This window comes from Sus scrofa, chromosome 11 (assembly GCF_054392235.1).
Source record: "Sus scrofa isolate SSC_HxYL_T2T_F1_AM1 chromosome 11, Sscrofa_HxYL_maternal_Yorkshire_Landrace_v2.0, whole genome shotgun sequence".
Lineage (NCBI taxonomy): Eukaryota > Metazoa > Chordata > Mammalia > Artiodactyla > Suidae > Sus > Sus scrofa.
Genome location: NC_139393.1, coordinates 16,494,342 through 16,519,346, shown reverse-complemented (window position 1 = coordinate 16,519,346; position 25,005 = coordinate 16,494,342). Strand labels below are relative to the sequence as shown.

Here is a 25,005-nt window from a genome sequence, read left to right as displayed (position 1 = left end):
CCGGAGTTCGGGGGTCGGTGGAAGATGGCGGCCGCCGAAAGGGGTTGGTGCTTATACGAGTTATTCAGGTGAGGAGCTGCTGGTTTGCGCTCACAGGCGTTTTCTGTATCTTACTGGTATTTGTCCTTTTGGTGCAACTCAAGTTTTCGGGGAAGAGTTTTTCTTGTCACGAATCTAGGCTGTTTTCTCAAGGCCAGCGAACGTTTCCTCTTCTTTTGTGGTGTTGTGGATAGACTCGAGCAGGCTGGGTTGAAAGCTCAATTTACCGCGCTTTCTTTTATTGCCCCACTGCTGGCTGAGGGCTCGATTCCCTCCCTCCACCACCACCACTCCTGCTTCAGCGTTTTCTTTCCCTTATCCACCCTCCCGTTAGTCCGTCCTAAATTATTCGTATGCATTCCTCATTTTCCTTTATGATTGAGCCACGAGTCGTTTTCCAATCAATCGTGCTGGTTTTGGTAAAGAAGAAACCAGATCTTCCTTCTCGTGTCCAGTCTCTCCTATTTCACTCACCAAAACTGTCGTTGTTAATATATGTCATTTAAATATCAAGCTTAAGGTGAAGAGTTCCCAGTTGTGGCTCAGAGGATTAAGGACCCGATGTTGTCTCTGTGAGGAGGTGGGTTCCATCCCTGACCTCGGTTAGGGATCCGGCCTCCAGCTCCGGTTGACCCCTGGCCCGGGAACTTCCATATGCTGCAAGAGCAGCGGTAAAAAGAAAAAATAAGTTTGTGTTGAATCCTCTTCTTGATTAGCCACTGAGAAACCTGAGGTAAGCAAAAACAGTATGGGATTCTTAGTGTTTTTTGAGAGTATAAAGGTATCCTGAGGTCAAATGATCAAGTAATGTACGGTTCACAATAGGAAATCCCATGTGAGAAAGAAGTTTATTTCAAAACTAAATATCAGTAAAATATTTATTCCTCTCTAGAGTTTGCATGTTTTCTACATGGACAATGAAAACTATGTAACTACACAAAATATATTTGCTTTGGTCACTAAGCAGCCCTAACCCAGTCTACTGTTCACTGTATGTACAAATTTGGAACCTGCATATCTGTACCCTCCACCCCCTTCCCCTCTTCATCCTTCAACATACTTTCCCTAGTCTTGACCTTTCACTATTTGTTTCAGCATTTTATTGCTTTTATGTCTTATAAGGTCCCTCAAATCTTTATGAAGAGTAGGCAGTGTATTAAAAAAAACTGTTAGGGACCACCTATATTAGCCAACCCAATGAGAAAACCGTATCTTTAGCAAATAATACAATTTAAGAGACATCTGAGGAGGTAATAAAATTTGTATTCGGTCAACAAATATTTACTGGCTCCCTCCCCGGCCAGGTATGATGCTAAGAGTTGGGATATGGTGGTGAACAGGGCTGGGTTCTTGCCTTTGCAGAGCTTCAGTGGACCTGGCAGTAATAGAGAACCTTGCAGCAGTGACTGTGGGAGTGAATCTGTCTACATGCAGGAAGTAGAACAGTAGTGGGTTTGGGGCATCTAATTGAGAGGCATATAGGGAAGGCATGTAAACAGATCAGATGCAGAACTCAGAGCAGAATTGGAAAAATCTAAATTCCCTTCCACTTACCTCAAAAACCGTCTTAGGGAATTCCCTGGTGGCCTAATGATTAGGACTTGTCGATTTCACCTCTGTGGCCTGGGTTCCATCCATGGTCTAGGAACTAAGATCCCACATCAAGCTGCTGCACACCACGGTCAAAAGAAAAACAAATTGTTCTACTTGAGGGGAAGCAAAAGCATAAAAATGCTTTAGGATCTTGCCAAACTTTTTGTTTGTTTGTTTTTGTCTTTTTTGCCTTTTCTGGGGCCGCTCCCTCGGCATATGGAGGTTCCCAGGCTAGGGGTCGAATGACGGCTGTAGCCACCAGCCTATGCCACAGCCACAGCCATGTGGGATCTGAGCCATGTCTGCAACCTACACCACAGCTCACGGCAACGCCGGATCCTTAACCCACTGAGCGAGGCCTGGGATGGAACCCACAATCTCATGGTGCCTAGTCCGATTTGTTAACCATGGCGCCACGACGGGAACTCTGCCAAACTTTTAACTATTTAATTGACCATTCAGAAAATAGATTTCTTTGGGTTACATATTGTCATTTTGAGGGTCAGATACTATTCCCAATCATATCTTGTTTAGGTTAATAATCAAATTTATTTTAATCCCTTAATACAAATACCGAATTAGGAGAAAGGGGGGCTTAACTTTTTTTTTTTTTAATGGCCTTGCCTATGGCAGAGGCAGGGGGGGTCGAGTTGGAGCTGTAGCTGCCAGCCTACACTACAGACACAAGTAGTGGGTCCAGGCCACACCTGTGACCTACACCACAGCTTGCAGTAGCACAAGATCCTTAACTCACTGAGCAAGGCCAGAAGTCAAACCTGAATCCTTATAGACAGTATATCGGGTTCTAAACCCTCTGAGTCACAACAAGAACTCCTCAGCATTGATTTTTAGTGCTGATTTTTTAAAAGTATATTGAATTACTAACTTGCTTTTAGCTTGCTGGGGAATAGGGGACTAGCACTTTTGACATTAAATGTTTTGTCAGAATATATTTGAAATATTTGAAAGTGTTTGAAGCATTTTAGAATTTCCCCAGCACCCTTGGCATGTGGGAGCTCCCGGGCCAGGGATCGAACCTGTACCACAGCAGTGACAATGCCGGCTCCTTAACCACTAGGCCAGCTGGGAACTCCAACATTAGGATTTTAATAATTGAGTATTTTGTTTGCAGACTCACAAGCTATAAAAATTTTCTACCTTTGCTACTAGTATCTAAAGTGATTTTTGTGAAAGTTGGCTTTAATGTGTAGCCATTCCTTTTTTTAGTGGGCATTGTATCCACTTTCACCCTTCCACTCTCGTTTCAGGTTTTTGTATTCATTATTCTTCCCTGGGTTAATGGTATGTGGAACTTTATCTGTGTGTTTGCTCATTGTCCTTTGGGGAATCAGACTGCTGCTACGGCAAAAGAAAAAGTTGGCATCAACTAGCAAAACTGGGAAGAGTCAAATGGTGATTGCATTTTTCCATCCATACTGCAATGCTGGTGGAGGAGGAGAAAGAGTTTTATGGTGTGCCTTAAGGGCTCTACAGAAAAAGTAGGTATGCATCTTTCTTAGCTAATTTAGTATATTATTACTAGTTTTAGAAAGTCATTGCCCAGAATGTATCTTTCTCTACTACCTTATTCATAGCCAGGGATACACATATACATATATATATGTATTTTTTTTTTTTTTGCCACACCCATAATATATGAAAATTCCCAGGCCAGGGAGTGAACCTGAGCTGCAGCTTTGACCTTGGCTGCCGCTGTGGCAAATCAGATCCCTTTTGTTTATTTATTTATTTATTTATTTGTCTTTTTAGGGCCATACCTGCGGCATATGGAAGTTCCCAGGCTAAGGGTCAAATGAGAGCTGTAGCCACCAGCCTATGCCACAGCCACAGCCACGTGGGATCTGAGCCACATCTGCGACCTATACTACAGCCCAAGGCAATGCCAGATCCTTCACCCACTGAGAGAGACCAGGGATCGAACCCACATCCTCATGGATACTAGTCAGATTTGTTTCCACTGAGCCATGATGGGAACTCCAATATTGGATCCTTAACCCACTGTGCTGGGCCAGGATGGAGCCCATGTTGCCCCTTCCATGGTGATCCTCCTTCTTGGCACATGCCCTTCATTGGTTGCAGAGTCCTCACATGCAGTGCCCTTAGCTCTCCATTTCTACATTCTTGGCCCATCCTGCTCCCAGCCACCGTCGCTGTATATTCTCTGCCGTCTCCTGTAACTGCCTAAACTCAGAGTTTTCTTAAGTCCCAGCTTAATTCCCCCTCCCTTGAAGCCCTCCCTGCCCTAGACCATTATTGTTCTTTCCTTCTCATAACTCTGTGCACTGGCCTTGTCGCTCGAGGTTACCAAGCTCTTAAGGACAGTGGGAAAGTTTCATGATGTCTGTAACATACTCCCCAGCAGCCTTTTACTCCTCTCACTCATGGGCAAGAAAAGAAAATTTCATATAATTGGTATGCCATGGAAGATACTCTATTTTTATTTTTATTTTTTATTTGTTGTCTTTTTAGGGCCGCATCTGCGGCATATGGAGGTTCCCAGGCTAGGGGTCAAATCGGAGCTGTAGCTGCTGCCTGTGCCGCAGTCACAGCAACACGGGATCTGAGCCGTGTCCTTGACCTGCACCACAGCTCATGGCAAGTCCAGATCCTTAACCCACTGAGCAAGGCCAGGGATCGAACCTGTGTCCTCACAGATACCAGTCCGGTTCGTTAACCCCTGAGCTACCAAGGGAACTCCCAGGGAGATACTTCCTCAACTTGCTCCCGCCACGTGTTGTTTCTCGTGCCTCCCCTTCCCCTCACACATACTTTGCTCCAGCATGCTGACCTAGAAGCATCATGCCCTCTCAAGATTCCTTGCTGTTCCATCTACTGTTCCTTCTTTTTCCTAAAATAACCTTTTTCTCTTCAGCTCATTCCTGCAAGTCTTTCCTGACTCAGCATAAGCGACAGTCCACTTACCATGCAGTCAGGCTGTAACGGGCGGGCAGGCGGGGGACCTACTGTACATCAAGCACTGTTCTAAGAAGTTGAGATTAAATGGTGAACCAGAGACATATCTAGTCCTTCTCATGAGACCTCAGAATTTAGTTAAGAGGCAAGATAATAAACAGAGAAGAAAAATAGCAAATGGTGAGAGGTGTGGTCTGAGAAATTCAAGTAGGTTCCTATGAGAGGGACCCCATCCCTTAGATGGAGGAAACAGGGATGGTCTCTGAGGAAACAGCCCAACAGGAATCTGAGTGACAAAAGTAGCCGAGCTCTCCCTGTGTGCCAGGTGTGGTTTGAAGTGTTTCCGGTGTGTCAGCCAACTCAGTCCTCACCACAACCTAACCAGGAACTGAACTACTAGAACCCGTGTTCTAAGCCCTATGCTCTGCTGCCCACGCTCTGAAAAGATAGTGATGGTGAAAGAAGAGAATTGAAAGCAGAGGAAGTGAAAGGAATGCAGTTTGGCGGAACCCTGCTGGGCGAGGGGCGAGTGGAAGGGGGCATTCCAGAGGGAGGAAGGGCTTGAGTGAGCAGGGCGAGGAGTCTAGACTTTATTCCAGGTGCTGTAGAAAACCGTGTGAGGGTTTAAACAGAGAGGTGCTATTGTGCTCATCTATCGCTGCGTAATAAACCACCCCAAATGAGTGGCTTAAAGCAAGTATTGCTTCTCAGAGTTTGGGAGTGGACGGGGCCCTGCTTGGAATCCTTCATGCTCGCAGTTAGTTGGCAGCTGGGCCTGGATCATTGGCAGGCTTCTTCACGCACAGATCTGGTTCCTGGGCTGGGATGACTGGAGGAGCAGAGGCTGGTCAGGCCTCTCTGTCACCAAGCAGCCTCTGCGACCAGCTTGGGCTTGCACACAGCATGTCGGTCTCCGGATAGCAGGACTCCTTCCCCTACAGCTGGGGAAGGAGTAGAAGTAGAAGAGCCTGGGTCCAGCAACTGGCACGATGTCACTTTTGCCACGTTCTGTTTGTAAAGGCAGTCACAGAGTCCACTCTTACTCCAGGGGAGGGGACATAGATTTTACCTCTCAATGGGAAAAGTGTCAAAGACTACGTGGCCATCATTAAGCTGCCAGAGATGACAATCCTTTTACATTTTAAAAGGCTCAATCTAGGAGTTCCCATCGTGGCTCACGGTAACAAACCTGACTAGTATCCATGAGGACACAGGTTCAGACCCTGGCCCCACTCAGGTTAAGGATCTGGCGGTGCCGTGAGCTGTCACAAACTCAGCTCGGATCCTGAGTTGCTATTGGCTGTGGCGTAGGCCAGCAGCTACAGCTCTGATTTAACCCCTAGCCTGGGAATTTCCCTATTCTGAGGGGTGGCCCTAGAAGAATAAATTTTTTTTAGAAAAGAGTCAGTCTCGTTGCTGGGAACGGGGCTGGGAAGGAGCAGTTAGATGCTCATCCTTTAGACTTCATGGCACCCTGGGCTCTTCATCAGTACACAGCATGCCATTTGTTTACGTGTCTGTCTTCTTACTGGACGGAGTTCCTTGAGAATAAAGACTCTCCCTCATCTTTTATTCCCCCAGAACCTAGGAGCTCACACTCCATATTTAATAAATGTTTTATGATTCAGAGAATAAACACAACCAGCATGAGGCCAAAGCATTATGACATAAGAAAGTACTTTTCCATATTTCCATTATGTTTATATCTAATCGTGGTGCAGGGACAACATCCACCTCTTAAAACCTTTTTTGCATTTATCAGATTAAAAACACATAATGCCTTAGCATTCCTTATCCTATCTAAAGGTAACTTTAGTGAATTTTAAATCCTATTTATGAGTATTTTATTAATATTTCATTGACTTTTTTTAATACTAAGAAAGTTGTTGAAATGAGTATTTCTTAAAAATGCCTCATTTATAAATCAGCAGTTTTGCTGATGGCTGCTGTGTGCAAAACTCTTAGTGGAGGGGAGGGCAAAGAGCCAGAAGTCCCATTTAGAGGAGTAACATTTTAGTTGCCGGGCAGTTGGAAGACTTGGGGAAGAGTGAGGTCAGTAAAAAAAAAAAAAAAAAAAAAAAAAAAAACAGCGGAAAACATTTTTTTTAGTCTAAAAAATAAGCTTCTTCACGATTGTGAGGAAATAATTGTCCACAACGTTTTGCTTGATTTTAACTAATGAACTCTTCACCGGTCCCTTCGGCTTTAGGTATCCCGAAGCCGTTTATGTTGTTTACACTGGTGATGCCGATGTCAGCGGTCAACAGATACTGGACGGTGCTTTCAGAAGATTTAACATCAGATTAACTCACCCAGTGAAGTTTCTTTTCTTGAGGAAGCGCTACCTCGTGGAAGCGTCACTCTATCCCCATTTCACGCTGCTGGGCCAGAGTCTGGGGTCCATTTTTCTTGGCTGGGAAGCCCTGATGCAGTGTGTTCCTGACATTTACATCGATTCGATGGGCTACGCTTTCACGCTCCCTCTGTTTAAGTATCTAGGTGGTTGCCGCGTGGGAAGCTATGTTCATTATCCCACCATCAGCACTGACATGCTCTCCGTAGTGAAGAATCAGCACGTGGGATTTAACAACGCGGCCTTCATTACCAGGAACCCTTTTCTCAGCCAAGTCAAGCTCATCTACTACCACTTATTCGCCTGCGTATATGGGCTTGTTGGTTCTTGCAGTGACGTTGTCATGGTCAATTCCTCTTGGACGCTAAACCATATCCTCTCCCTGTGGAAGGCTGGGGATCGAACTCACGTTGTTTACCCACCTTGCGACGTGCAGACATTTCTAGACATTCCCTTACAGGACAAGAAGACGACCTCAGGACACATGCTGGTTTCCATTGGCCAGTTCAGGCCCGAGAAGAACCATCCTTTGCAGATCAGAGCCTTTGCTCAATTGCTGAGTAAGAAGGAGGCTGCGTCACTTCTTCCACTTAAACTTGTCCTCATTGGAGGCTGTCGGAACCAAGATGATGAACTTCGGGTGAACCAGCTGCGGAGGCTTTCTGAGGATCTAGGCGTCCACAAAGATGTGGAATTTAAAATCAACATTCCATTCGATGAATTAAAGAATTACTTGTCTGAAGCAACCATTGGTCTGCATACCATGTGGAACGAGCATTTTGGGATTGGTGAGTTTGTCCTGTCAACAGCTTGTTTTGGTGCCACGAGAGATATATTTTAGGTGGTTTTGGTAAAATGCTTATATTCTAGAAGCTTTCATCACATCGTCCTTCTCTTCCCTGTGTCCACCAAGTGTGCTTTCCTCATTTGAGACCCTGTAAGACATATAATCAAAAATAATAACTAGTATTTATTGGCCACTCACTGTGTGGGGGTCACGCTCAAGGGCTTTACAAGTATTACCTCATTTAACCCTCTCTAGAAATTTACTCGATAGGTACTATTATTTCTCTTTTATAAACTCAGGCACCGAGAGGTTTAGAACTCGCTAAGTTCAGTCACACAGTAAGAGGAAGAGCCCAGAGTCTGATCCCGGCAGCCCTGGCTTAATTGCCACATTTCTCTCCCCACTCGGCCCCACCTACATGCTGGTAGAGATTCCTGGGCCTTATCCTGGTGCCACCGAGGGACCAAATCAGCACCTCCGGGTGGAAGTGTCTCAGTAAAGCACCTCAGGTGATTCTCTTGGGCACCAAAGGCCGAGAAGCCTCACCTCCGTGTGGGCTCCTTACAGTCATGCTTTTGGTTCTTTTATTATGTACTCATTCTTGGCATGGCCTCAGGTGTTCCCCGTGGGTGGCTGTGTGAATGGTGACCGCTTTCACCCAGAGAGGCAGCCAAGAGCAGAGGCCGATGATGAGCCGAGTTTCAAGCGTGTGGAGTAGGAACTGGCTGAGGGACGTGTGCATGTGTGTCCAGCAGGCATCATATATGTGAGTCGGAAGTAAGGAGAGGGGCCTGGTCTGGAAATACAGACGGAGCAGCCCCGAGGACGTGGACACACGGCCGAAGGAGAGTCTGTAGAGAGGAGGCCCACAGCGCAAAGTGCCAAGAGCAGTGACAGGTCAGAAGTTGGCAGAAGAGGAGCCAGGGAAGGAGAAGAGGAGGAAAAGCAGCCAGAGCATCGCCATGGAAACCAAAGGGTGGGTGGGTTTAGGGAAGAAGGGAAAGAGCAAGAGATTCCAGTGCTGCTGCCCAGCTGCTGGGCCAGGTGAGGGCGTGGTCAGCGAGCAGTGTTAGTGGAGGAGGGGGTGCAAGGGGCACGGGGTGGCGAGGGGAGCCCTAAGTGCAGATGAGCAAGTGGATTTGTGAGTGCAAATCACACTTGCCTTGAGTTTGTGTGATGGAAGGAGAGACAAAGGCTGGGGAGGACTTGTGACCCAGGGAGAAGTGTGTATATATGCACGCACACTCTCAGTTATCTTGTTCTTATGAATTTGAACTTGGTTAAATGCTGATAGGAAGGGGCTGGTAGAGAAGGAGAAGTGAAAGATTCTTGAGGGAGAGGATAAAGTTGATGAAGCTGAGGTCTCTAAGAAAGTACAGAAGGAATGGTAACCTTCCTTGAGCAGAACATTATGATATAATCCGTATTTTTCAAATAAGAGTTCAAATTAAAGCACTAGCAAAAAAAATCTTTTCTGGAGTCCCCCTTGTGGCTCATTGGTAACGAATCTGACTAGCATCCACGAGGACACAGGTTCCATCCTTGGCCTCGCTCAGTGGGGTAAGGATCCAGCGTTGCCATGAGCTGTGGTGTAGGTCGCAGACGTTGCTTGGATCTGGTGTTGCTGTGGCTGTGGTGAAGGCTGGCAGCTGTAGCTCCAATTCGACACTAGCCTGGGAACCTCCACATGCCACGGGTGCAGCCCTAAACAGACAAAAAATAAAATAAACAAAAAATTCTGTCTGTAGAGGTTTCACCAGTGTCGAAGACAACAGTTGTAATGATTTAACTTCTCTCCTGTGTGTCTAGGATGATGTCAGCTTGGTACGGTCCTTTGGAGAAGTAAGAAAACAGTCCACTAAATCATTTCTGAAAGGCTTAGTTCTTAAAAACATGGGTAAGAAAGGCTGGCTAGAATAATTTATATCCTCACTTACATCACTTGACAGAAATGAATCAAAACTTTCCTGTAGTTCAATTTAGCACACATTGTCTCAGATTTGCCAGAAATCCAGGCAGTAACATAAGCGCGAGCCTTACTTAGTATGTCTCACTAAAGTGGCTTACTTTTTTCCCTTTTTTCTCCTCATGTGTGATTTGAACTCTTAAAAGTTTGTTTTTGCTATCTTTTTTACTCCTTTTATTTTTAGCTGCCCCTGCACTATATGGAAGTTCAGGGATCCAACCCGCATGACAGTAGAGACCCAAGCCGCTGTAGTGACAAGACCAGCTCCTTAACCCACTGTGCCACAGGAGAGCTCCTCCTTTTATCTTTCCATATCTATTAATTATCTGTCATCTTGCTAATAACATTCTCTAGTCTTTGTTATCTGCAGTGTATCTATTTTTATAGATGTTTCTTCTGTCTGTTTTAATAAAGAATAAAGCAGCATTATTGTGAAGATTTGAAAACTAAAAACTTGCAGTTATTTTACTTCGTCCCGGGGACGGTAAATGAGTAGATTTGTAGACATACCAACATTTCCTTAAATTGATCATGAGTCTCTTCAAATTTATAAAGGGTTCTGCGCATCCTCGTTCTTATGAACACATTCAAAGACTTCAAAGACAACCCAGCTTCTGTTTCTTTCTCAGGAATTGTGGAGTGTATGGCAGCTGGCACAATTGTTCTTGCCCACAATTCAGGGGGCCCGAAGCTGGACATCGTCGTGCCTCACGAAGGCGCGTGCACTGGATTTCTGGCTGACGGGGAAGAAGGCTACGCCGAGACCATGGCCCAGATTCTTTCCATGTCTGCAGACAAGAGACTCCACATCAGAAACAGTGCCCGGGCATCTGTAAGCAGATTCTCCGATCAGGAGTTTGAAGTGACATTCCTGTCGTCTGTGGAGAAACTGTTTCAGTGATGCCACATCTGTACGCATTTAAAGGTATTTTGTATAAAATGGTTAGACACCTTCGGATGTTAATATTTTTCTAAACTCCTTTCCTATTGTGATAAAGTTAGTCTAAGCAAGGCCCTCAGCAGTGTGTATATAAGCAAGGTATTTATTTCAATGAGAAAAGGTAAAATTACCTAAATGGAAAAGGTACCTTATATAGTTCAAGTGTCACAATTTTAGATTAGTGTTTGGCCTCAAATTCTGAAAAATATGGAGTTCCTACCCTGGTGAAGTGGGTTAAGGATCCAGTGTTGCCATAGCTGTGGCTTGGATTCCTATCTCTGGCTTGGGAACTTCCATAGGCCATTGGTGTGGCAAAGAAAAAAACAAAAACAACCCTGAAAGATATGGGTCTGAAAGAAAAAAATGAACAATCTTAATTTTGGTATAATCCATGTTTTTCAAATTCTATTTGTCAAATCACTTTACTTTAGAAATCAGGAAATGAATTTCAGTTCGAGTTTGTTTTTGTTTGTTTTGCCTCACCCACAGCATGTGGAACTTCTTGGGATTGAACCCACAGCACAGGGTCAGATCCTTCATCCACTGCACCACAAGGGAAATCTGAGACTTTCTGTTAGAAAAAAGGAAATGTTGGAAAGAAAATGAATGATTGATAATTGATTAGTACTTCTGAATTGTTTTGACATATTTGGAACATAAGAAAATTCTGGTACATTTAAATTCAAACAATATTGTGGATAAACTTTAGAAAAATTTTTTTTCTTTTTTTTTTAGGTTTTTATTTTTCCATTATAGTTGCTTTACAGTGTTCTGTCAATTTCTGCTGTACAGCAAAGTGACCCAGTCATACATATATATGTATACACACACATATTTATTCTTTTTCTCACATCATCCTCCATCATGTTCCATCACAAGTAACTAGATATAGTTCCCTGTGCTATACAGCAAGATCTCATTGCTTATCCACGCCAAATGCAATAGTTTGCATCTAACACTGTGGATAAACTTTTTGAATATATCTAATGATCTTCTTAAAAGAGCAAAGAAACTTTAAGCAGACTTAATCACGTTCTAAAAGCATATAGTCAGAGACAGACCAACTGTGATTGCTCTGTGGTGTGCGAGGGCATGGGGAGACCAGGCTCCCTAACTAGATGTTTGTGAAAATAGTTTTCTCTTTGGTGCCGTTAGGACATGTGTATGGGCCTCTCACTATCCCTTAACATTTTCACATGCCAGAGGCTGGAAGTCCGCTTTTTTAAGTCATTCAGGTGGTCTGAGTCACAACATGCCGCTGAGTTGTTTTTCTGATAGTGATGATCTAATCTGCGGATCCGTCCACACGGTCTCCATCATCAGCATCGTGCGTCGTAAGACGAGGTGGCATTTTGGAAAGAGCCCTGGGCTGGCCGTTGGAATAGCTGGACCTGACCTCAGCAGCATCACTTACAGACATCTGATGTTTTGACACTAACGCTGCTCCCTAATCGGTCTGAGTCTCAGCTCCTTTCTCTGTAATCTGGAGATGCTAATGGCTGGCCTCACTGCCTTTCATAGTTGTAGTGAAAACATGGAACATGGAAAGTATGTGAAAGTACTTTGAAAAATATAAAAGTTACTTTAATTAAAAGTAACAATATAAAGTAGATGCCTTCTGGAATCCTATCTTTATCAGTGCTTTACAACCTGATGTAGATTCTCGGTTACTAAGCCAGTATCTAGGTATCAGTATCATTTAACAGGCCTTCTATCCTGAATAACTAGCATGGAAACGTAAACATTTTCATGTGCAGGTATGGCTATGGAGACTTACAACTTTGCGCGTTCCCTGCCTACGTGGTCAGTTCCTTTTAGTTCGGTGGGACCTCACTCACAGTGTGATTGCATCTTTGTGTTAGAGGCATGTGAAAGAGGTGTATTTTTCCTCTCCAGTCTCCTCTTTTGCATTCATGGAGCCAGCCAACCTCATTGTTTGGTTCCCATTACATTGTTGATTCATCAGATCAAAAAGCAGCAAAATAGAGTCCCAGGATGTTGTGACGCACCAGCACAGCTTTGTTTTGGAAATTATTCAATTTAGAAAAGAGAAACTGGTGGAAATTGGAGCTAGAAGGAGCTCTACAAATTCTCTAGTTCAATTTTCTCTTATTTTCAGCTTTACAGACTAGAATAACTTAAAAGAACTTTAATTCTGCCAGTATCACAAAGCTATTTAATAATAAAATCGGTATCACTACCATGGCCTTCTGACTCCTAGCCCAGTGCTTTTTCTTATCTTACAGCTAGTCGTTGAGGTAAGAGTCAAACCATTGCCCATTCAGCCTCTCCATCCTCCCAGAGAAAACCATGGGACTAAGATAAATTGAAATAGAGCAAAAGTGACAGGTGTAGTAAAGGAAGAAAGGATTCTGAAATTCCACAAAACATTTAAAAAATTTTTTATTAAAATATAATTTACAGTGTTCTGTCAATTTCTGCTGTGTAGCAAATGACCCAGTCACACCCACAAAACACTTTTAAGCTCGTTTCTTCAGAATGATTTTATCACAAACATGTCATTGGAAAATATAATTTGCATATATGTTCCTAATGTGATATTAAATGTTTGTTTCTTAACCCCGATGCCGTGAAGAGTGTCAGAGCAGCATCTCAGCTTCCGTCTTCCTGGAGTCCTAAGTGACTTAATTCCTGTACGACTTTGCTTTTGCGTGGTCCAAACATGCAGTTTTGAACCCACAGCAGTGGTGATTCACATTCTTATTTCCACTTGTGCATAATAAACTACGTGTCCTTTGTAATGTATTTGAATCTAAATATAATCTAAAGAAGTGTTATTATCCTACTTTTCCCAGTGTGATGTCTTTATAACCCTCATGTAGTCTCCTAGTTCTGAATTATTCATTATCTACTAATATTGCCAAGTGCCACAGGTGAAGAATTTCTTTTAAAGAAAAAAAAAATTTTTTTTAAGCAAAACAAAACTGTCTTGCCTCTTGTACCCAAGAAGGATAGGCTGTCAAGTTTAATAGATTTTTTTAAATGAATATTTGAGACATATAAAACACTGCAGGGTTTCATACACTTTAATACTTTTTAGGGTATTTTACAAAGTCATCTTCTAGACAAAATTATGAGATAGGGGCCAGTGTGATTATCAGTGCTTTCAGAATATTTGTGTTTAATTGTGTAAATGTACCCTGAATGCCAAAACTATAACATGAATAAACTAGTAAAAGTATCTGCTAAATCTGTCAATGGGTACAATGAAAAAGTCACTTTCATTAAACCACAACCAGAAGCTATGCAAATGACTAGAATTAAATTATAGCCCTGTAAGTGACTCTCCCTCTCCCTCTCCTCTGCTAACGCTTGTCCTCGTCCCTCCCCACTCCCCAATTAAAGCGCCCTTGGCTTTGGAGAAGCATGACTTCCAAAACTCTAGTGCCGGGTGCTCACTTGAATCCTAATGTAAATATTACAAGACACTTGGAAGGGAGTTAAGGGTTGATACACCTCCTAGTACCATTTACAGAATGATCAAGTTGATAGATGTCATACACAATTACCAAGAACATACCGTCTCTCTAACACAATTTATTCTGAAAACACAAATGCAGTTCTAACCAATAGTTTCACCTGAACAGATGCAGCCAAGCTAGAACCAGAGTAAAGTCATCAGAACTGTGCCTCAGGAACATGATTTAGGTCATGCTGAGTATAAGATGGGTAAGATGAATCAGGCTGAAGCAGGTTGAAAAACTTTGCAGATAAACATACTTAATCACAGTGAATGCTTTCTAACGTACAGCAGGGGACTCAAAATCTTGGAATGAATGGTAAGGATGGATGGCTCTTACCTAAGAGAGATTTTAGCCAAGCATCTTGTCCTTGGAGCAAACCTGACATGTTTATCCTTAAACATTGACCTTAAACAGTCATCCTTTTTTTTCCTTTCCTGCATATAACTGACTGGCCTTTGGATCTTTGGGATTTTCAGGAACCATGTTTCATTGTCCATGCTTTCGAATACTTTTCAGAATGAGGATTACCTGAAGACACCAGCAGATTCAATATGTGTGAACCAGATACTGTCCTGAAAGTAAATTAAACATATATACACTGACCACTGAAAGAGCTGTAAAATTAAAGATGCTTCAGTTCCTCAGAGTCACATGTTACCTAGTCTGAAATTAACACAATGGTGAAAGATTGTTAAATACCCTCAGCCTCGTGATGGGACCATACTGAGCCCTCGAAGAGTAGAATGTACTCTGTATACCAAGTTGAAAGGACAGACCCTCAGACATCATCAGGAAAATAAAGACATAAAAGACTGGACACATCCCGGAGTTCCCATCATGGCTCAGCAGTAACAAATCTGACTAGTATCCATGAGGATTCGGGTTTGAGCCCTGGCCTCGCTCAGTGGGTTAAGGATCCAGCGTGGCTGTGGCTGTGGCTGTGGCATAGGCCAGCGGCTATAGCTCTGATGTGACCCTTAGCCTGGGAATCTCTATATGCCATGGGTGTGGCCCTAAAAAGACCAAAAAAAAGAAGAAAAAAAAAAGATTGGACACGCCCCAGATAGGGAAATCCTGATACTCGTGTTGCCCACATTGAATAAAATTGTACCAAGTCTCAGTACGAGGCAGACCATCTCCTCATCTTTGCTTTCTTGGTTCAGCAGTGCATCAACGTGCCATTTCACTTTTGTTTTCCTTATGGAGCAGATATTTCAGGCCAAATTCTACCACTGAGAACTATAACTACTCTGTCCTTCATAGCAGCAGATAAAATAAATCAATGAATATTTGCTAAGCTCCAGGCACACATTCAGCACTGGGATAATTAATAGAAAAAAGTATCAGCCTAGTTTCCTGCTTCAAAGAGCCTACAGTCTTAATAAGGGAATGTTATTAGTATTATTCAATTAAGATGCATTTCTGGCACTGAGCTGAGCATTATGTATAAGACCATCATTTGAAATAAAGACCAGATATAGTCCCTGCCTTCAAGAAGTTTATAACCTATACATTTGAAACTATTAGAAAATAATTCAATGAAACATAATAAAGTGATTATTTGGTACAAAATTGACATGCCTGTTCCTCTCCTTGCTTAATTACCTTACTCCTGTAAATGGCAACATCAGCTTCAAAAATCATATTCAGAATATCCTAAGAAGTTTCAAAAATCACAATTTTGTAAGGTAACAGATTCATTATTTTAAACGAGTTTGAATATTAGTGTTCCATTGATAACAACAGATGACCACAAACTTAGTTCAAACAACAAAATGTGTTCTCTTACAGTTCCGTAGGTCAGAAGCCTGAAGTGCATTTCACCAGCTTAACATCAAGGCGTGGGCACTGCTGCATTCCCTCTGCAGGCTTTGGAGAGGATCCATTTCCTTGCCTTTCCCAGCTCCTAGAGGCTGCCTGCATTCTTTAGCTTGTGGCCACTTCCTCCATCTTCAAAGCCAGCAGCATCAGGCTAAATCCCTCTCAGCTGCCACCTCTCTGGTTCCCTCTTCTGCCCCCTTCCACTTGCCAAGACTCTTGTGCTTACATTGAGCCTACCCGAATGATGGAAGATACCTCCCTATTTTAAGGTCAGCTGATTAGCAACCTTAATTCCACCTGCAACCTTAAACCTTTGCCAGGTAAAAATATATTCACATCTTTGGGAGTAGGTGCTGGGGGTGGGAGGAGCCACATTACTTTGGCAGCCACATAGATTATCTGAAAGATTTCTTAATGAAAATGTCAAAGCAGAGATCCCTTCCTGGCTCAGTGGTTAACAAATCTGACTAGGAACCATGAGGATGTGGGTTCGAACCCTGCCCTCGCTCAGTGGGTTAAGGATCCGGTGTTGCTATGAGCTGTGGTGTAGGTCACAGACGGCCTGGATCCCACGTTGCTGTGGCTGTGGTGTAGGGCGGCAGCTACAGCCCCGATTAGACCCCTAGCCTGGGAACCTCCATGTGCCATGGGTGCAGCCCTAAAAGAGACAAGATAAAAAATTTTTAAAAATAATAAAATAAAAATGTCAAAGCAAAAATATTCATTTCTACACTCTAAAGTTAGTCCTATTGTCTAAATTGAGAGAAAAACTACTAAGCCTAGAGATTACTGGACAACTCTTACAATAAATGAATATTTGTGACTTGTATCTGAAAAGACACTAGGTAATAGACACTAACTTATTACTTAAGAAAAAGTTCAATAATCACACTTGTATATTCTGACTGGTGGTTGCAGCTCCATGGTCATCTTCTGCAACACAAATTTTGTCATCAGATAAAGTAGAAATATTCTCCAAACCTTCGTTTATTTCTGCATATTTCTGCATGCCTGTCCCCTCTCTTAAGTTTTCATTATCCTTAGAAGAACCAGAAACTTCTTCTCTTTTTTCTGCCTCTTTGGACGTCGTGAGTTTTTCCAGGGATTCTAGCACTTCATTTCTTAGCTCATCTTCAGACTCTTCAAAATTTCTGAAATAATGAACAGTAAACTGCAACTTTATGATATCAAAACACTGGTGAATACATGTGAAAATTAGTGTCCCTTCTCGTGTCACACCCCTACTTGAGCCATACCAAAGTTGCTTTTTCACCCAGGTAATAAATTGTTTATCATATCAGCTTGGTTTTCCTAAGGATGATACGTGGGGAGAATCGGTATTTGGTCCAGTTGGACTCGTGTTCCACCATCTTTATTATACTTACTCATACCCGTCTCCTCTTAGGTTTAAAAGAAGAGGGGAGAAGAGAATTCACGGATTCACCTAGATTGAAACAAAGAATATAAAATATGAAAGTACAATTAAGTGTTACTGGGAACGGATTGAGAGGCTCCAAAATATAGCTAATTGGAAGGAATAAGAAAAGCAGTATTGAATAAAAACCATATGATCCTCTCAATAGACGCGGGAAAAGCCTTTGACAAAATCAAACACCCATTTCTGATAAAAACCCTTCAGAAAGTGGGCATAACGGGAACCTACCTCAACATGATAAAGGCCATATATGACAAACCCACAGCGAACATCATTCTCAATGGTGAAAAGCGGAAAGAATTCCCGCTGAGATCGGGAACAAGACAAGGATGTCCGCTCTTCCCACTACTCTTCAACATAGTTCTGGAAGTCCTAGCCACAGCAATCAGAGAAGTAAAAGAAATAAAAGGAATCCAAATTGGAAAGGAAGAAGTAAAACTATCCCTATTTGCAGATGACATGATACTATACCTAGAGAATCCTAAAGACTCTACCAGAAAACTGTTACAGTTTATCCACGAATTTGGCAAAGTTGCAGGATACAAAATCAATACACAGAAATCGATAGCGTTTCTATATACTAACAATGAAAAAGGAGAAAAGGAAATTAGGGAAGCAATCCCGTTTACCATCACATCCAAAAGAATAAAATACCTAGGAGTAAACCTTCCCAAAGAAACAAAAGACCTGTACTCTGAAGACTACAAGCCACTGATGAAAGAAATCAAAGATGACACAAATAGATGGAAAAATACACCATGCTTGTGGATTGGAAGAGTTAATATTATCAAAATGACTATACTACCCAAGGTGATCTACAGATTCAATGCAATCCCTATCAAATTACCAAGGACATTTTTCACAGAACTTGAACAAAATATTTTAAAGTTTGTTTGGAAGTACAAAAGACCCAGAATAGCCAAAGACATCCTGAAAAAGAAAAATGGAACTGGAGGAATCAGGCTCCTGGACTTCAGACTATACTACAAAGCAACAGTCATCAAAACTGCATGGTACTGGCACAAAGACAGACATATAGATCAGTGGAACAGGATAGAAAACCCAGAATTCAACCCATGCACTTACAGCCAACTAATCTATGACAAAGGAAGCAAGACTATACAATGGAGAAAGGACAGCTTGTTCAATAAGAAGTGCTGAGAAAACCAGACAGCCACATGGAAAAGAATGAAATTAGAACACTCCCTAACACTATACACAAAAATAAACTGCAAATGGCTTAAAGACCTAGATATAAGACCAGACACTATCAAACTCCTAGAGGAAAACATAGGCCAAACACTCTCTGACATAAACAACAGCAACATCTTCTCAGATCCACCCATCAGAGTATTGACAATAAAAAGAAAAACAAATGGGACCTAATCAAACTTCAAAGTTTCTGCACAGCAAAGGAAACCCTAAACAACACAAAAAGACAACCCACAGGAGTTCCCGTCCTGGCACAGTGGTTAATGAATCCGACTAGGAATCATGAGGTTGCAGGTTCGGTCCCTTGTCCTTGCTCAGTGGGTTAATGATCCGGCGTTGCCGTGAGCTGTGGTATAGGCTGCAGACGCGGCTCAGATCCCACGTTGCTGTGGCTCTGGCATAGGCCGGCGGCTACAGCTCTGATTCGACCCCTAGCCTGGGAACCTCCATATGCCGCGGGAGCGGCCCAAGAAATAGCAAAAAGACAAAAAAAAAAAAAAAAGACAACCCACAGAATGGGAGAAAATCTTTGCAAATGAATCGACTGACAAGGGATTAATCTCCAAAATTTATAAACAACTTCTGCAGCTCCATACCAAAAAAACAAACAACCCCATCCAAATATGGGCAGAAGATCTAAACGGACAGTTCTCCAAAGAAGACATACAGATGGCCGAGAAACACATGAAAAGATGTTCAGCATCACTCATTATTAGAGAAATGCAAATCAAAACCACGATGAGGTACCACCTTACACCAGCCAGAATGGCCATCATCCAAAAGTCTATAAACAGTAAGTGCTAGAGAGGGTGTGGAGAAAAAGGAACCCTAGTACACTGTTGGTGGGATTGTAAATTGGTGCAACCACTGTGGAAAGCAGTATGGAGATTCCTCAGAAAACTAAAACATAGAACTACCATTTGATCCAGCAATCCCACTCCTGGGCGTCTATCCAGAGAAAACCATGACTCGCAAAGACACATGTACTCCAGTGTTCATTGCAGCACTATTTACAATAGCCAAGACATGGAAACAACTTAAATGTCCATCGACAGAAGAGTGGATCCAGGAGATGTGGTACATATACACAGTGGAATATTACTCAGCCATCAAAAGAACGAAATACCAGCATTTTTAGCAACATGGATGCACCTAGAAACTATCATGCTAAGTGAAGTCAGCCATACAATGAGACACCAACATCAAATGCTTTCACTGACATGTGGAATCTGAGAAAAGGACAGACGGAACTTCTTTGCAGAACAGATGCTGACTCACAGACACTGAAAAACTTATGGTCTCCGGAGGAGACAGTTTGGGGGGTGGGGGTATGTGCTTGGGCTGTGGGATGGAAATCCTGTGAAATCAGATTGTTATGATCATTATACAACTACAGATGTGATAAATTCATTTGAGTAATAAAAAAAAATTAAAAAAAAAGAAAAGCAGTATTTGGAGAATAGTAGGGGGAATTTTTTCAGAACTTAAAGAAAGTGAACCAAGCAGGGTAAAAGACCAGTCCTTACGCAGACAGCGTAGTGAAACAGAAGAATGAAAAGAGAAAAAGTAAATTGTGAAAGCACTAGGGAGAGAGTGAACATACCTAGAAAGGAAAAACAATTAGGTGATAGCAGATTGCACATCAACAATAATAGAGACCAGGAGAAAAAGGAAGAAGGTTGAGAAAATTCTCTCCTTCCTTGTTTCCTCCCTCCCTTCCTTCTTTCCTTCCTTCCCTCTTTTATTTGCTAGACAGGTTGATTCTTTTTTTGTTTGTTAGGTGAGAATTGCAACAATTTAAAATTTTTATTTATTTGTTTATTTTTGCCTTTCAGGGCCACACCTGCAGCATTTGGAGGTTCCCAGGCTAGGGGTCCAATCGGAGCTGTAGCTGCCGGCCTACACCACAGCTCACGGCAACGCTGGATCCTAACCCACTGAGCGAGGCCAGGGATCGAACCTACAACCTCATGGTTCCTAGTCAAATTCATTTCCACTGCACCATGATGGGAACTCCTAGACAGGTTGATTCTAATGTTCATAGAAAAACAAGTAAGACTAGACAGGAAAATCTTGAAAAAAGGAAAACCCTGCAAAACAATAACCCATATAATAAACAATATGTTTATAATAATTAGACTAGAGCAAATAGGAATTGGATGCAAATGCATATAAAAGTATATAGTATGTCACAAAATGGCACTTCAAATTGGTAGCAAAAATAAAGACTTTCAGTAATAATTAAGGAGTTATTTTGGGGAAAAAAGTAAGTTGGAGCCACACTTTGCAGTATGAGTAAAGTTCAAGATGAACAAAATTAACTAAATAAAAACTGAGTCAAAAAATACTAAAAAAATCTAGTATCATTTTATATGAAATAATTGATAAATACAACCAGATAAAAATAAGAAATTTCTACATGACACAAGTCACTGTAATTAAAATAAAAAAGCAAACAAAAAACTGGGGAAAATATTCTTGAATCATGTTACAATTAAAAGACTAATTTCTCCAAATCAATACAATGCTAATAGCCTAAATTTTTTAAATGGCTAAGGCTATGAATAAAATTGTTTTCCTGGCGTTCCCATTGTGGATCAGTGTTAATCAATCTGACTAGCATCCATGAGGACACAGGTTCCATCCCTGGCCTCGCTCAGTGGGTTAAGGATCCAGCCTTGCCGTGAGCTGTGGTGTAGGTAGCAGACTCAGCTCGGATCCCACGTTGCTGTGGCGCTGGCATAGGCCGGCAGCTATAGCTCCGACTCGACTCCTAGCCTGGGACCCTCCATATGCCACTGGAAACACAGGGAGCCCAAGGACAAACCCATGAATATGGGAATCTTGGTCTCTTTAGCTGAGTCTCTGAGGCCATCTATCTTCCATGCTTCAACAACAGCATTTTAACTTTTTACAATTTTTACTATACTCAGTGCTTCCTTTAGGCATTGGGTATGACCTACTTACGTATCATCATCATCGTCAGATCTTGGTTCTGGTTCTCCATCTACCTCGACATCAGAGGCCATCTCCACCTTCCCCTCATGTTCTGTAGGAAGCCACTGTTTTAGTGTTCCCACTGTTAAATGACAGAAAGAGAGATTAAAGCATCCCAACCCATACATCTCATGAGGGGCAGATACTGAAAATTCTGAATTGCACATCAACCACAGTGGTAAAGCTCTGAATCAATTCCCTGAAAACAGAACAAGACAGATGACCACAGACACCACCTATTCCCCACTGTACTGAAGGTAATAGGTAACACAACAAGATGAGAAAAAGAAGTGAGAGGAATAAGGATCAGGGAGAAAGAGACACAATAATCCCACTTTGGGGGTAGACGCTTTGAGAGTGTAGAACTTTTAAGAATGAGCAGAAGCTCCTTAGATACTCAGATTTGGCACAGCATCACTCTTGTGGCATTCTACTGGCCTAAGCAAATCACAAGTCTGGTTCAGACTCAAGGGAAGAGGGGAAAAAAGACATTTAATGATGGAGGAGCTGCAAAGTCATATTGCAAAGGTTGTAGATATGGGGAAGAGAAAAGGACTGTGCTCTTCCTGTAAGCTACCGTATCATACCTTTCCACGCTGACTCTGCAGCCACCTGGTTCCCAGGTATTGAAGGAGTGGTCTCCAGGAAAAAAACACCTACCCTCTGTTAACAAAAGGGATTAGAGATGGGAATTTTCCTCCACAGGTAGAATTAAAAGCCATGTGTGGGAGTTCCCTTACAGCTCAGTGGGTTAAGGATCTGGCATTGTCACCGCTGTGGCTCTGGTTACAGCTGTGGTGTGAGTTTAATCCATGGCCCGGGAACTTCTGCATGCTGCAGGAACGGCCAAAAAAGCAAAGTATGGCTATCTATTATTTTCTGGTAAACTGTTACATGACTACTGATGTTCACACCTACAAGTAGAAATTTCACAGCGCTGTAATTAAATACTTACCTATTTTTAATCAACATATCTCATCCCCAATCATAGCTCATATTACTTCCTAAAGTGCATGAGATAAATGTAGTGGATTGATACATCTCATCTATGAAGTAGTCTGGCTAATTAAAAGCAGCCTGAGTATTCCTTGGTGTGAGAATCTGATAATTTTTATTTTCCTGTCTTAGGAAGACAATTTTAGGAGGCTGTTATTTTTGTTTAACAGGATAGAAGAAAATGAGAGGCTGACTACAGAAATGTAAACCAGCTGTTATCGGGATGTGCAGCTATGATGTTACCAAGGCAACTATATGGCCTGAAAACTTACACAAGAAAAATAGAGGTTACCTTCCCACCAAGGATTCACTTGGAGCAGTTAAACTGTAAACAAAACTACTGACCTGAATCAATAATGCACATGTAAAAAAAAAAAAAATACTCCTCATTGAAAGAGTATAGTTTTTACTAGTAAGATTCATTTATTCAAAAGGATCATATAAAATCCTGCTATTTTAAATGTTTAAAATTAGAACAAACATGTACTTGATAAACCCTCATTTTTAAAATGGAATTAAAAGCTAGAGGCATCAAAGGAATTTATTTTCAAGGAGTGGGTAATTTAAGCTAAAGACTGTTTGATGAAGGAGATATAAATTGTGCTTAAGTCTAAGAAAACAAACGCTTAAATGTCTTTATAATTTGTAAATTGTGTCTATTATACTTGTATTAAAATTTACACATGCAGAAAGTCTTTGTAAAGACTCTATACAGCTGTAAGCATGATTTTTAATGTTATTTCCTTATCCAACTTGATAGCAACACAAATACAGGCGGTCGTATGCCCTTACACAAAGTGATACGGAAAACATGCTATGGCTGTATTTTCATTTACAAAGACATGGTGGCCTAGTAAGTTCTGAGCATTATACCAGGCACCAGGGATGGAGAAGTGGAGTAGGGTGGCGAGCACGACGGAGCTCTCAGAGTTTATAGTCTAGTGGGGAAGAAAGACATTAAACAGAAAATTAAAGTGAATTATTTTTTGGCCAAGCCAGAGGCATGTGGAAGTTCCCAGGCCAGGGACTGCACCCGAGCCACAGCAGCAACCTGAGCCAATGCAGTGACGATGCTGGATCCTTAACCTGCTGCATGACAAGAGAACTCCTAAAGTGAACTGTATTTTTATGATTAGTATTTTGTGAGATGTTAAGCAAGGAAACCAAACCTAGAGAAATGCAAGGGAGATGCCCCGGTGTTTCCTCAAGCATATAAAACAGTGGTTCTGAATCTCGAAAAAGGATACAAACAAACTTATTTACAAAACAGAAGCAGACTCACAAAGAAAACAAATGTAGGGGAGTTCCCTTGCGGATCAGTGGGTTAAGGATTCGGCGTTGTCACTGCAGCAGCTCTCCCAGCTTGATGCTCTGAGATCCTGGCTGTGGGCATGGCCAAACAAAAAAATACACAAAAAAACAAAGGACCTACTGTATAGCACAGAAAATTATACTTAATATCTTGTAATAACTTATAGTGGAAAAGAATATAAAAAAAGCATAGATACATATGTATAACTGAATTACTCTGCTGTACACTTGAAACTAATACAACACTGTAAATTAACTAATATGCCAATAAAATAATTAAAACAAATAAAATTAAAAAACTAATACAGTGGTTCCCTGTCGGTGGTACCCAGGCAGTAGTTTGAGATCCAGGTTGTTCATAGCAATCACTAAAAATTCAAAATCACTACTGCATCTTTTTATGGCCTGAGTTTAAATGATAAATATAATGAGGAAATGGACTTCATGCAGTTAACAAATATTTGTGAATGACTCTGAGTGTGACATAATGTGAAGCTGTCAGAGGCAGCTAACAGAGAAAAGACAGACTGGAGATAAACTGGAGGATATACAGAAAGCTTATTAGAATTTTCTGGATTAAAGGGAAGCATGTCAATCAAGTTTCAGACTCTTCCATTCATTTAAATTACTCACTTCTTAGGAATCTCCTATGTTCCAGACACCTTTGCAAAGCCCTGTGGGCAGTTCAGGGAAAAGTAGGGAGGGAGGGTAAGTGCTGATAAACTATCAGGACAAAAATGAGCAGGAGGCCGCATGGGAAGGGACTCTTACAGGGGGAGGTTGCTCTGGCGAAGGGAGGAAGGCAGGCGCCCCAAGCCAAGGGAGGACTATTTGCTGATGGAGACGGGCTAGCAGCTCTGGCGTTGGCAGAGGCCATCCGATCTGTAAGGCACTTAGAATCTGCAAAGAGCCTGGATTTATCCTGAGGGTAAGGAAAATCTTTTGCAGGATCTGAAGCAGAGAAGGGACTTGGTCTATTTGAGGATTATCCGGCAGGGGTGCAGAGGGTGAGCTAATGAAAGAGGACCAGAGGCAGGAAGCCAAGCTTGCTGCAGGGACAGGAAAGATGAAGTGTTAAGAGGCTGAAAGAGCACAGCTGGGGCGGGAGGGGACACCTGCGCCCTTAACAGGTTACA

At 42.1% G+C, this 25,005-nt stretch overlaps 3 protein-coding genes across 17 annotated transcripts in view; 1 reads left to right on the top strand and 2 right to left on the bottom strand.

The window, feature by feature from the left end:
• Nucleotides 1-25,005, bottom strand: part of CKAP2 (cytoskeleton associated protein 2) — a 327,617-nt gene that overhangs the window by 202,609 nt on the left and 100,003 nt on the right. The gene's annotated exons all lie outside the window — the stretch shown is intronic.
• ALG11 (ALG11 alpha-1,2-mannosyltransferase) lies at nucleotides 4-24,170 on the top strand. 9 transcript variants are annotated; one of them, XM_005668385.4, is made up of 5 exons: nucleotides 4-68; nucleotides 2,901-3,131; nucleotides 6,776-7,707; nucleotides 10,302-10,597; nucleotides 22,729-24,170. In XM_005668385.4, exons 1-4 carry the CDS (start codon nucleotides 25-27, stop codon nucleotides 10,571-10,573), a joined length of 1,479 nt encoding a protein of 492 aa, XP_005668442.2. In that variant the 5' UTR covers nucleotides 4-24; the 3' UTR covers nucleotides 10,574-10,597; nucleotides 22,729-24,170. The 9 variants fall into 9 exon arrangements, with proteins under 9 accessions (XP_005668442.2, XP_084837817.1, XP_001927131.2 ...); XM_084981691.1 differs by having other exon boundaries at nucleotides 2,901-3,135; XM_001927096.5 differs by lacking the exon at nucleotides 22,729-24,170 and adding an exon at nucleotides 17,324-20,010.
• Nucleotides 12,998-25,005, bottom strand: part of NEK5 (NIMA related kinase 5) — a 60,977-nt gene continuing 48,969 nt past the window's right edge. For 2 of the 7 annotated variants that reach the window (XR_014819352.1, XR_014819354.1), the window contains 3 exons: nucleotides 21,533-21,644; nucleotides 16,492-17,069; nucleotides 14,151-16,450 (listed from right to left, as the gene is read on the bottom strand). Coding sequence is in view for 4 of the 7 variants with exons in the window: in XM_084981604.1 (XP_084837730.1) it covers nucleotides 16,805-17,069; nucleotides 21,533-21,644 (377 nt within the window). In the remaining 3 variants the exon portion in view is untranslated. Of the gene's footprint in view, nucleotides 17,070-21,532; nucleotides 21,645-25,005 lie in introns of all 7 variants that reach the window. The other 5 variants (XM_084981605.1, XM_084981606.1, XM_084981604.1 and 2 more) reach the window with 3 other exon arrangements.